This window comes from Leptopilina boulardi, unplaced genomic scaffold (genome assembly GCF_019393585.1).
Source record: "Leptopilina boulardi isolate dan_hultmark-lab unplaced genomic scaffold, ZJU_Lbou_2.1 LbouV2_372, whole genome shotgun sequence".
NCBI classification, from domain to species: Eukaryota; Metazoa; Arthropoda; class Insecta; order Hymenoptera; family Figitidae; genus Leptopilina; species Leptopilina boulardi.
In genome coordinates, this window is record NW_026137943.1 from 2,865,418 (window position 1) to 2,878,780 (window position 13,363).

At 27.0% G+C, this 13,363-nt stretch overlaps 4 protein-coding genes and 1 long non-coding RNA gene across 5 annotated transcripts in view; 3 read left to right on the forward strand and 2 right to left on the reverse strand.

Annotated features, from left to right (window-relative positions):
* Positions 1–13,363, forward strand: part of LOC127287770 (polypeptide N-acetylgalactosaminyltransferase 2-like) — a 201,757-nt gene that overhangs the window by 101,384 nt on the left and 87,010 nt on the right. The window lies entirely within an intron of this gene.
* Positions 3,335–3,939, reverse strand: LOC127287780 (uncharacterized). The gene is made up of 2 exons (XR_007843925.1): positions 3,842–3,939; positions 3,335–3,582 (listed from the first exon to the last, which is right to left on the reverse strand). It is a non-coding gene; the product is annotated as an uncharacterized LOC127287780 (long non-coding RNA).
* On the reverse strand, positions 7,412–7,601 carry LOC127287777 (antimicrobial peptide Alo-2-like). Its single transcript, XM_051314889.1, has one exon. The coding sequence runs from the start codon at positions 7,592–7,594 to the stop codon at positions 7,412–7,414; it is 183 nt and encodes a 60-aa protein (XP_051170846.1). The 5' UTR covers positions 7,595–7,601.
* LOC127287776 (antimicrobial peptide Alo-2-like) lies at positions 8,672–8,872 on the forward strand. The gene has a single exon (XM_051314888.1). The coding sequence runs from the start codon at positions 8,679–8,681 to the stop codon at positions 8,859–8,861; it is 183 nt and encodes a 60-aa protein (XP_051170845.1). The 5' UTR covers positions 8,672–8,678; the 3' UTR covers positions 8,862–8,872.
* Positions 12,121–12,325, forward strand: LOC127287778 (antimicrobial peptide Alo-2-like). The gene has a single exon (XM_051314890.1). The coding sequence runs from the start codon at positions 12,132–12,134 to the stop codon at positions 12,312–12,314; it is 183 nt and encodes a 60-aa protein (XP_051170847.1). The 5' UTR covers positions 12,121–12,131; the 3' UTR covers positions 12,315–12,325.

Below are 13,363 nucleotides of genomic sequence, written 5' to 3' on the forward strand. Positions count from 1 at the left end.
CTCGAACTACTGATAAAATTACAAACATTTTGAAAGTCTGACAAAATATTTACTTATACTACTGAGAAAATAAAATATTAAAAGTCTGACTAAATGTTTACTATTACCACTAGTTTTCTAATTTCGTTTTTTTTTATTGAAACCAATTTTGATCTACAAAAAAAATTACAAAATTTGACTGAATACTTTTTTGTACTACTGATAAAATATTTTGAAAAGTCTAACAGAATATTTACTTTTACTACTGATTTTCTAATCTACTTATTGTGCCTAAGACTATTTTACACCACGAATAATGTTACAAAAAATTACAAAAATCTTGCTAAAAATTTATTTCTATTTTTGTATATAGTTCTTTCGTCATGTCCGACTAAATTTATACCTTTACTACTAATTTTCAAATTAATCATTATTGACTAAAATCAATTTGACTCTACTAATGAAATCACAAAAAAAAATCAGAACTAAATATTTATCTTTACTACTAATAAAATTTTTGAAAAAGTAGAAAAAACCTCACTAATTTTTTAAGCAAAGCCCAAACATGGAAAATTTCCATAATGTTGGAATATCTCGAACCACAACCACATTGCGTCTAAACACACGCCATTTGTTAATGCTACCTAATTTTCCCCAATTATTTATTCTTTCTAGAATTTTTTCTTTTTTTTATTTAAATTGTTGAACAAAAAATGTTCCACTATTTTTTTTTTGCCAGCCACACGCAATCTGTGTAAATCTTCCCGTAGAATGTGCGGGATTATATAAGTTTTCTTTTATTTTTCCTCTATAGCCAAGAGGCAGACGACTCGCATTATTCCATTTGGTCCAAAAGCATCTGTGGAAGTGGAAATTAAAGCGAAGAACATTAACAAAATTAATTCCCTTGAGTCTGGTTGTTCTTTGTTGAGTTTATGACTGCGATTTATGACTCGAACATCAAGTAGTCTTTACAACGGCAGTATAGGGATTTTATAGCTGGAAAACAAGTCATATCATGACATTAAGAAAAAATAGTAACAAATTTCAGAGAGAGAGAGAGAGAGAGAGAGAAAGATTAAATTGTTTGTTCAAAAACGAATTTTTAAGACTCCAATTTTTTTTCAGGGTAGACAAAATAATTTTTCTCTACATCTACTTTTGACTAAATTAGTTTAAAAAAAAAATTTTCTGAATATATTTGTTTAAATTTAATTTTGTTTTTTTTTCCTCGCCTCAATGAAAGTTTTGCGTGAAAATGTAATTAGCGCCCGGGTAACCAAAATACATAAAAAAAATCGAATGAAAACGATGAAGATAAGGCGGGAAGACACTTACAGTGGGAAAGCTCCTCCAATTCCAGACCAATGGAACTTAAAATCAGATAGAAAGTTGAGAATTTCTAAGTCGTATGTCTCTCTCTCTCTCTCGTAACTATCCTCGACTTCTGTTTCCGCTCCTTCCGTTTCGCCAGTTTGATATGAACTTTGGAACCAAACTCGTTTCTGAAACACCCTCATCCCCCTCTCAAGAAGAACGTCGTCCATTTCGGTATCCCGTTTCCGCCTTAAGTCATATAAGAGTCCCACAGCACGGTTTCTCTCCTAACTATGATATTTACGTGCGACGGTCGCACAGGACCAATTAAGAATGTAAATAATTTATTTCAACTTTAAGAACATTCAAAAAAAATTTTTTTTTTAAATTCAATCAAATAAATATTTATTTGGCTCTGAGACAAATATATAATTTCTCTGTGTGTGTAAAATTTTTGTAAATTTAATTATTATCATTTAAAATTTTTCAAAACCCCAGATAGCACGGAAACTTGCAGCAAGCTTGCGGCAAGTTCACCGTGCAAGCTTGTCTGAGCTAGCGAAATGTCCCACCCAGGGCAAGCTTGTCGTGAAAGCTTGCTGTAAGCTTTCCAGGAAAGATTGCTGCAATCTTGCCATGAAAGATTTCTACAAGATTGCTGCAAGCATACTAAGAATGATTGCGGCAAGCTTGCCGTGAAAGATTGTTGTAAGCTTGCTACGTAAGGTTGCAGGAGAATTTCAACAAGCTTCTGGAAAGGTTGCTGCAAGCTTGCTGCAATTTTTAAAAAATACATTTTAAATTTTAAAAAAATTTATTTGTTTTTTTTTTAAATTGCAGCAACCTTGCAGCAACCTTTCCAGAAGCTTGTTGAAATTCTCCTGCAACCTTACGTAGCAAGCTTACAGCAATCTTTCACGGCAAGCTTGCCGCAATCATTCTTAGTATGCTTGCAGCAATCTTGTAGAAATCTTCCATGGCAAGATTGCAGCAACCTTTCCTGGAAAGCTTACAGCAAGCTTTCACGGCAAGCTTGCCCTGAGTGGGACATTTTGCTAGCTCAGACAAGCTTGCAGCAAGCTTGCACGGTGAACTGGCCGCAAGCTTGCTGCAAGTTTCCGTGCTATCTGGGACTATTTTCCAAAAAGTAAAAATGCAATTTGCAAAAAAAAAATGAAAGTTCAATTTTTTTTTAAATTAACATCTTTAAAGAAACAAATTCTTTTGCTGTAATATATAGATAAAGTTTTTGTAATTTTTCTTTTTTTTGAAAATTTATACCATGCAATTGTAAACAATACTCCCGAAGGGCACCGTAATAAAATGATGTTGGCCTAATTTCACTTTAATTACTCAGGGGAAGCCTCTAGGGTCACAGTTACGTTGCATTTCACAAAACAGAATCTGCCTTTAGGTTTCGTATCTGCATAAATCAGGTCACATGAAACAATGGAGTAAAGATGTCTTGCTTCAATATTTATTGACGTTTCAATACCACAGCCGCTATTGTCAGCTCTTGCGTTGAGGAAAATGATATACATTATAATGTCATTATTTAAATTTTTCTTTTTTTTTATGCTAAATAATTATTATTATTGAGATAAAAGATTTTACTGATTAAATAAGATAATTTTAAATAGAATTTTTATTAACATACTTAGAGAAAAAGATATATTTTTCTTAGTGTTAATTATTTGTTTCAAAAAAAATTATTTGTTTCAAATAATTATTTATTTCAAATAAATTATTTACTTGTTTCAGTATAAATATTTGTTTCTTTTAAATAAATATTTCTTTGTTGTAAATAAATTTCATTTTGGTTAAAATAAATATTTTACTTGCTGGAAATAAAATTTTATTTGTACTAAATTAAATTTACTTGAAATAAATAAAATGTTACTCTGAGATAAATATATTTTTGTTTGATTGAAATAAATTTTATTTTGTTTTAAATAAACGCTAATAAAATATTTATCTCAGTAGTAATTATTATTATTATTATTATTATTATTATTATTAGTTTAAAAAAAGAGAAAAATTCTCATTGCTTGTTTTATTTTGATTTTTATAATTATAAAAATTCAATTTCTATTTCTACAAATTCCAGCAACCCATCCTTCTTCTTTGTAACAATTTCCCGAACAACATTGAGGCCATGCCCAAGGCTGACATCCATTTCCAGTTGCGATACACGACATTGCTGGTGAAACTATCATTAAAATTGCTACAATCAATAGCAACAATAGGCCGTAGAATTTGAAGCTTGACATTTTGTGTCGTGCGCCTCTATAAAAGTTAATATCATCAATATTATTTTCAAACAATAGACAGTTTTTTTTTTTGAAAAATAATCCCTATACTGAAAAATATAGGGAGAAAGCAAGAATTGTAAAAAAAAATTCTATAAAGATCAATTTATATTTTGCAAAACAAATGGAAACTTTTTTTCTCAAAAAAAAGAAATAAAATAATAATCTCTAGGATTAAAAAGCAAAAAAAAACTAAAAAATGGATTTAAATAGAAAAAAATTGAAAATTTACTTACACTGTGTCTTCTTTTATAGTCAAACGATATTCTGAATACAATTTTCAAAATGAAACGAGAATTTATATATGCACAATGATAAGAAAATTAAATAAGAAATTTAAACCAACTTTTTACCAGAAAAAATATTAAATTTTCATTTTTCTCTATTAAAGTACACAAAAAGTTTTCCTTATTTTCTTTTTATTCTTCTTTTATTTATTTAATTTTATTGTGCAAATATTTTTTTATTTAGATTCCAAATGTATATGACCTGTTATAAATTGTAATGACTTTTTTTTATATCTTTGGTTTTTATAGAATTATTTATTATTAAACGAGAATTTTTAAATTTTTCAAACATTTTTATATCTAAAACAAATTTCGAATATTGAAGAACATAAAAATGTTTTCAACGATTAAAAAAAAACGTTTTTGATGAATATAATGAAATTATCGTCAGTTTTTTATTTTTTTTTTTGGAATTACTGATACAAACCTGTTTCACACACTATATATATATATATTCACGTGATAACACAAATTGGTCCAAAAGTGACATTGTTTCTAAAGTACAACGAAACTTGACTAAAGTTTGACTTAACTTTGTGTTGTGGTTTTATTCATGACACTTGTAATTTATATACTGGTCTCTGTTTACCACACTCTAAATTTTTTTTTTATACTCAAATTTATCTCATTACTCATTTTTTGCAAAAAAAAAATAAAATTTCAAAGCAAAAAATAAATATTTTAAATTCATAGCAGAATTTATTTCCGATTCTAGGAATTAATGCAATGGAATTTTTTTTTGAAAATTCCACATGGAATTTCTATAAATAAGAAAAATGCCTTTCTTTTGATTTGAATAAACAAACGGAATTTTATTTTTCAACTTAGAATTCTTAGGAATGGAAAAAAAATTCTCGGGGGTAATTTTGAATTTTTCTTTTGAGAATATTCCCCACAGTATTTCTAGGAATTCGTAAAATAATTCTTGTAAATATATTAAATTCTCATAAATACATTCTTAATTTATTCCTGAGACGAATCTAAGTAATATTGGATTAAAAATGTTGGAGCCGTTATTAAAATTATTCCAATGAAAAGCAAGAAATTGTAGAATTTGAAAATCATTTTTTTTCTTTAGTACTAAGTACAGTAAAAACAAACTAAGATTAAAAATATAATATATTATTATAATAATTATATTATATTTAAAATATTTGAAATATTATATATATAATACTGTTACATCTCAAAATAGGAAATAACTGAAGAAATAATATTTTTTTTATATTCGCTTCGGTGATTCAGTGATTTTCCTGTTTTATTTACAGAGCAGAAGGCTCTGAGCTAATTGACGCGATACAAATGTGTTTTTATATTTAAGTCAAATAAATTTTATTTAATTCAAATAAAAAAATTCTCTATGTGTATGGAGAATCAAAAAAAAAAAAATTTTTTCAGTGTAAATGCTTAATTTATTCCTGAGGAATCGAAGAAAATTATTTTTCGAAAGAGAATTTGTTTCTTGTTGAAATAATCAAAAATTAAAATTACAAAATGTAAAAAAATACACCTTGCATTTTTTTTTTGTATAATTTTCTAAAGGCAAATTCCTCCTATTGAACCTGGTTCCACAGAACAAAATCCAGAGCAACATCTTCCTTCATTTATTAACTCAGGCCGACATAAATATCCACTGCTACTACAATGCGGCCAAGTTCTTGGAGTATAACAAAATCCTTGTTCCCAACTTTTTCTTTTGTAACAAAATCCTCGGCAACATCTTCCAAGTCTATCATCAAATTCACATTTATTTCTTTCCTGAATACATTGAGCCCAAAATATTGGAATTATTATTAAAATTATTCCAATGAGAAGCAAGAAATTGTAGAACTTGAAAATCATTTTTTTTTACCCTTGTCTTTTCTTTTCTACTAAAAGTACATATACTTTGATCAATCTTGTTTTTCTGAAAGAATGAGAATTTAGTTATAAAAATTATATTTTTCCTCTAATAGAGTATAGTCATTTTTTAGTAATAAGTATAGTAAAAAAAATATGAGAGAAGCAGGCGCATGGCACCTCTATCGCAGGGTTTCGTGGCCAATATTAATATTACCGTTGCTAGGGGAAAAAAAAACCTAAGCAACCGTTGCTAAGGAAAAAACGGTCGTGGTAACGGTTGCTATGGTAATAATTGTCATGGTAACGGTTTCTATGGTAACCATTACCATGGCAACTGTACAAGAGTCCTACGGATGGACCAAAGCGAAACTATAAGATTTCGATACTGGGTCACGAAACCCTAAAAATCTAATAATAAAAATATATAATAATATAATATTATAACTAATAATGTAATATTATATATATAATATAATAAAATATAAAAATAAAATCATTCTTCTAAATCTAAAGAATAGAATTAAGAAAAAAGAGTTGTACAAAAGTGATGTTCCAAAAATTTACTTACAGAACGTTGTTTCAACAAGAATTTTAAAAGTATAATGAATACCGTGATGCAAAGCGATTTTTATATCCAATTATTATAAATGATAAAAAAAATATCACATCTGAAATAACATTTTCTTTCATGAAAAAAGAAACAAATTTTATTTTCCTCCTTTCTAAAAAAGAATTTTCTTCCATTTTTTACTGTATTAATTTTTTAACAGTACACAAAAGAGGTAGTATTTCCCTACTTATTGTTATAGTTCTATTTTAAGTAAGGCTCTCTCATGGCCCTTGACAGTTTTTCCACAAGTCTGGCGTTTCCCAGATTAAACGAGAATTACTTGGTTATGCCACGTTTGCAATATAACCTAGAAAAAAAACATATCAAGGCAGTGGAATGGCACTTGCCAGTTTGTCCACAAGTATGGCCTAGAGTAACTTGATCTTGCCATGGTTTTATGACATAACCTCAAAATAAAAAGTAATTTTTAACACCAAATAAAACCGTAATAAAATTAAATTTCCATGCAAAATATTTTATCAAGTAATAATTATTTAATAATAACATTTATGAATTTTAAATTAATTAAATAATAATTAAGTAATTAATTAAATTAATTAATTTATTAAAATTATTAATTTTTTTAAAAAAATTTTTAGCACAAATTTTAATTTAACAGTTTTAATCTGAGAATTTTATCAGCAACTCTAAAGAAATAAGTGATTTTTTGTTTACAGAAACTAAAATTTATTTGTCTTTTTTTACTATATAGGAAAGGTCCTTGGGAGGTCCAGACCATAATTTCTGCACGGGATATTTGCAATTTTTGAAATTTAGCAATTTTGTTATTTATTTATTTTAAATTTGAAACAAATTTTTTAAATCAACGTTATGATTGAAGAGAAATAAGACAAATAGAATTAAAGGTGAAATTTTATTTCAAATACATGTATTTTAAAATGAAGATATTGTTAAAAACAATTGAAAATTAAAATTTGTTTACATTATACAGTAATTTTTAAAGAGTGACAAAAAAAAATTAAAGAGCCAAAATGTTTACAAATCAAAGAAATTGGTAAATTTATTGGATTTGTGAATTTTTTTCAATTCAAACATTGTCAAATATCCTATTTGCAATATCCTGCAACCCAATTTGCTTCTTTGTAACAAAATCCTGAGCAGCATACTCCTTGACTACCATCAGGTTGACATCCATCTCTATTTCTAATACATTGAGCCAAAGAAGTTGGTGCAATTATCAAAATTACAGCAAAGAGAAAGAAAAGTCCACATAAATTGAAGCTCATCATTTTGTTTTTTTTTGTACTGAAAATTAAAATTTAAATATTTAAATTTTGAAATCCATTAATTTATCTATATAAATTTCTTAACTATCAAAATCGAAATTAGAATTTTCGGCTTTAGGCCAAAAAATCCTAATTTTATAAGAATTTTTAATTTTTGAAATCTGATTTCAGATTCATAATTTACTGTCACAGCAAACTTTTTTTATGCGTTTACTTGTAAGAAAGTAATAAATTTAGTTTCGTTAATATTTTCTATTTTAATTAAAAATAATAATAATAATAATAATAATAATAATAATAATATAAGCAGAAAATTAACTTTAACGGTAGAAATTTTTTTTGTTCAAAAACAAATAGAAAATCGACATTTTGAAATTCGCTATTTTTCAAAAGTACAAAATTACTTACTATTTTTGTTGATATGTTCGAAGAAGCTCAATAGAACTGTAAGTACCTACTTGCAAATTTATCGAAGTATTTATATCAAAATGATTTAAGGTAAATTGTAAATGTTTGCACTGATACGAAACAAAAACATTTTTTTCTCTTTGCTTCAATTGCTTGACCCACTGACATATTGTTTGACAAATAAAATGAATAAACACTCTTTTAAATTGTAAAAGAAAGTTTTTACCTTCTTTTTCGATATATTGTTATTTCAGTTGAATTTGCAAAAAAAGAAAAATAAAAAAAAATTAATCACTTGATTCATTTTCTTCGTATAAATACGATGTTCAATCTTAATGTAATCACTTCTAACTCAGTACTTGTAATTTCAGCAATTATTGTCTTGTAAACTTTTTGTAAGTAAAATTTTTCACTTCTAAAACTAGTAATTTAAAAAGATTTCAAGTAAAAAAATATTTACCTGAAGCAACGAAAAGTGTAACTAAAATAGCAAAATGTTTTAATTGTTTCAGTTAATTTTTTCATTATTCTAGTGAAATATTTGGCTTTTCCAGATAAATTTTTTTCCGTGTTAAATGTTGTATAAATATTGATAGAAAAAATTATTCAAAAAATTAATAATCTTGCTTTAAAAAAAAATTTATAATAATATTTAACTTTCAGTACAAAAAAAAACAAAATGATGAGCTTCAATTTATGTGGACTTTTCTTTCTCTTTGCTGTAATTTTGATAATTGCACCAACTTCTTTGGCTCAATGTATTAGAAATAGAGATGGATGTCAACCTGATGGTAGTCAAGGAGTATGCTGCTCAGGATTTTGTTACAAAGAAGCAAATTGGGTTGCAGGATATTGCAAATAGGATATATGACAATGTTCTACTTGAAAAAAATTCATAAATCCAATAAACTTACCAATTTCTTTTATTTGTAAACATTTTGGCTCTTTAATTTTTTTGTCACTTTTTAAAAATACTGTATATTGTAAACAAATTTTAATTTTCAATTGTTTTTAACAATATCGTCAACTTAAAATACATGTATTTCAAATAAAATTTCACCTTTAATTGTATTTGTCTTATTTCTCTTCAATCATAACGTTGATTTAAAAAATTTGTTTTGAGGCTATAAGGGTTCGGCTAGGAGAGAAATTTCTTTGAAAAATAACTAGTTTTCAGGTGGAAGCAAACCTAAGCAAAAATTTACAACCGGCACAGTGTTGCGCCAGTACTGGTAATTACTGGCAAAGTACTGACCGCCAATATTGAACCAATACTGGCATATGTTTGGGATGATAACGTTTATTAGTACTGGTCATTAGTAATGGCTTAGTACTGGCGTTCAGTACTGGTTCAATCATTTTGTTGATTGTCATGTATTTCAAAAAAAAATTTTATTATAAATTGTAAGCATTTCAATTATGGTATATGAATTAAATAAATGAAAATAAATTTGTCTTATTCTTTCAATTTTTCTCCCCTTATTGTAATTTTTTAAGGACTTGTGACTGTTACGTAACTGTTACTTACTGCACTAAAAAAAAAATTTATTTCATTCAAATAATCGGTTACTTGTCAGTTTTTAAAAATTCAAAATGACGGATCTAATATGGCGGATGAATTTTTAAGAATTCATGGAATTCACTTAAAATTCATTTCTCGAGGGGGTTTGGAGTCGCTGATTACGAATATGGCGTCAGTTTTCAAAAATTCAAATGTCGGATCCAATATGGAGGATGATCTTTTATAAAATTCAAATAATTCACTTAAAATTCGTTACTCTGGGTTTTTTTTTTGGGTTGCCGACATCAGATTCGTAATCAGTGCTCCCAAGAAACCCCGAGGAACGAATTTTAATTGAATTCCTTAAATTTTTAATAATTCTTCCGCCATATTGGTACGGCCATTTTGAATTTTTAAAATCTGACACCGAATTCTTAATCATCGGCTTCAAAAACTCCCGAGTAACAAATTTCATGTGAATCTTTTGTTTTTTGATTAGGAAAATTTTATATCTTTGATAATGGACCAAAACAAATACAAAATGGTGAATATTTTGAAAATTTGACCAGATTTTGAAACACGGCTATCGCACCATATGCCCAGTATATTAATATATACTATTATTTGTTCAAATATAATTTATTTAATTAAAATAAAAATATTTTTTATTTGTTGAATTTTGTTTTGTTCATCTAAAGTTTTTGTGAAAAATTACTGTAAAATTAGTAGAAATCTTTACTAATTTAAATTAATGAATGAATTCAAATTTAGAGAATTTGTATAAGAAGTTTGCTGAGATACCGAATTTTTTGCTGCCTCAGCAAAATTGTTAGTTGTCCTAGTAGATTGAATTCATATAAAAAATTAAAATAATTATGTGTTTGGATTAAATTCGATTTTGAATGTCGTAAATGTAAAATCTAATTTTTGAAAGTTTGCAATTTTTTTTTTTTTTTTTACTAAACTAATACCACACAAATTTTTTATCAAATGATTAAAATCAAAGTCATCGTAAAAGGAAGAAAATTAATACGAATTGGAATAAAGGTAAAAATTTATAATTTTTCAAATTTCAAATACATGAATTTTATGTTGAAGACATTGACAGAGACAATTGAAAACTGAAATGTGTATACAATATGTAGTAAAATTTTGTAAATATTTTTAAAATTTTGAATCAACAGAATTAGTATTTTTATTGAATTTATGATATTTTTTAACGGCAATATCCTGCAACCAAATTTGCTTCTTTGTAACAAAATTAAAGAGCCAAAATGTTTACAAATCAAAGAAATTGGTAAGTTTATTGGATTTATGAATTGTTTTCAATTCGAACATTGTCATATATCCTATTTGCAATATCCTGCAACCCAATTTGCTTCTTTGTAACAAAATCCTGAGCAGCATACTCCTTGACTTCCATCAGGTTGACATCCATCTCTATTTCTAATACATTGAGCCAAAGAAGTTGGTGCAATTATCAAAATTACAGCAAAGAGAAAGAAAAGTCCACATAAATTGAAGCTCATCATTTTGTTTTTTTTTGTACTGAAAGTTAAATATTATTATAAATTTTTTTTTTAAAGCAAAATTATTAATTTTTTCAATAATTGTTTTTGTCAATATTTATACAACATTTAACGCGGAAAAAAAATTTATCTGGAACAGCCAAATATTTCACTAGAATAATGAAAAAATTAACTGAAACAATTAAAACTTTTTGCTATTTTAGTTACACTTTTCGTTGCTTCATGTAAATATTTTTTTCCTTGAAATCTTTTTGAATTACTAGTTTTAGAAGTGAAAAATTTTACTTACAAAAAGATTACAAGACAATAATTGCAGAAATTACAAGAACTGAGTTAGAAGTGATTACATTAAGATTGAACATCGTTTTTATACGAAGAAAATGAATCAAGTGATTAATTTTTTTTTATTTTTCTTTTTTTGCAAATTCAACTGAAATAACAATATATCGAAAAAGAAGGTAAAAATTTTCTTTTACAATTTAAAAGAGTGTTTATTCATTTTATTTGTCAAACAATATGTCAGTGGGTCAAGCAATTGAAGCAAAAAGAAAAAAATGTTTTTGTTTCGTATCAGTGCAAACATTTACAATTTACCTTAAATCATTTTGATATAAATACTTCGATAAATTTGCAAGTAGGTACTTACAATTCTATTGAACTTCTTCGAACATATCAACAAAAATAGTAAGTAATTTTGTACTTTAGAAAAATAGCGAATTTCAAAATGGCGATTTCCCATTTGTTTTTGAACAAAAAAATTTTTACCCTTAAAGTTAATTTTCTGCTTATATTATTATTAATATTATTATTATTATTATTATTATTATTATTTTTAATTAAAATAGAAAATTATAAAGAAAGAAAATTTTTTACTTTTTTGCAAGTAAACGCATAGAAAAAGTTTGCTGTGGCAGTAAATTACGAATCTGAAATCAGATTTCAAAAATTAAAATTTCTTATAAAATAAGGGTTTTTTGGCCTGAAGCCGAAAATTCAAAAATTTAATTTCGATTTTGATAGTTAAGAAATTTATATAGATAAATAAATGGATTTCAAAATTTAAATATTTAAATTTTAATTTTCAGTACAAAAAAAAAACAAAATGATGAGCTTCAATTTGTGTGGACTTTTCTTTCTCTTTGCTGTAATTTTGATAATTGCACCAACTTCTTTGGCTCAATGTATTAGAAATAGAGATGGATGTCAACCTGATGGTAGTCAAGGAGTATGCTGCTCAGGATTTTGTTACAAAGAAGCAAATTGGGTTGCAGGATATTGCAAATAGGATATATGACAATGTTCGAATTGAAAAAAATTCATAAATCCAATAAACTTATCACTTTCTTTAATTTGTAAACATTTTGGCTCTTTAATTTTTTTGTCATTTTTTAAAAGTACTGTATGTTGTAAACAAATTTTTATTTTCAATTGTTTTTAACAATATCTTCAACTTAAAATACATGTATTTGAAATAAAATGTCACCTTTAATTCTATTTGTCTTATTTCTCTTCAATCCTAACGTTGATTTAAAAAATTTGTTGAGGCTATGAGGGTTCGGCTAGAAGAGAAATTTCTTTGAAAAATTACTAGTTTTAAGGTGGAAGCACACCCAAGGAAAAATTTACAACCGGCACAGTGTTGCGCCAGTACTGGTAATTACTGGCAAAGTTTAATTTTTCAAAATTTTTAAAAAAATTTATCTGAGTGTAGCTCAGCATCCGCTGGACCAATCAAAAAGTGCGCCATACATTTTTTGTTCGAGACTCCCGGGTTAAGACTTTGGCGGTATTCCCGATCAATTATCTCGCAAATTTATTTTTTCGAAATTTTTTAAAACATTTATCTGAGTGTAGCTCAGCATCCGCTGAACCATTCAAAAAGTGCGCCATACATTTTTTGTTCGAGACTTTTTGCTCAATTTTATGGCAATAATCCCGAGACATTATCTCGCGAATTTAATTTTTCGGAAATTTTTCCAAATTTGTTTTCTAGCGTAGCTCAGCATCCGCTGGACCAATTAAAAAGTGCGTTATACATTTTTTGTTCGAGACTCCAGGGTTAAGACTTTGGCGGTATTCCCGATCAATTATCTCGCAAATTTATTTTTTCGAAATTTTTTAAAAAGTTTATCTGAGTGTGGCTCAGCATCCGCTGGACCAATCAAAAAGTGCGCCATACATTTTTTGTTCGTGACTCCCGGGTTAAGACTTTGGCTGTATTCCCGACCAATTATCTCGCAAATTTAATTTTTCGAAATTTTTTAAAAAATTTATTTGAGTGTGGCTCAGCATCCGCTGGACCAATCAAAAAGTGTGCCATACATTTTTTGTTCA

Excerpts from the sequence above, each read along its gene's own strand:
- LOC127287778 (XM_051314890.1), top strand. The coding sequence starts at position 12,132 with ATGATGAGCTTCAATTTGTGTGGACTTTTCTTTCTCTTTGCTGTAATT.
- LOC127287777 (XM_051314889.1), bottom strand. The coding sequence starts at position 7,594 with ATGATGAGCTTCAATTTATGTGGACTTTTCTTTCTCTTTGCTGTAATT.
- LOC127287776 (XM_051314888.1), top strand. The coding sequence starts at position 8,679 with ATGATGAGCTTCAATTTATGTGGACTTTTCTTTCTCTTTGCTGTAATT.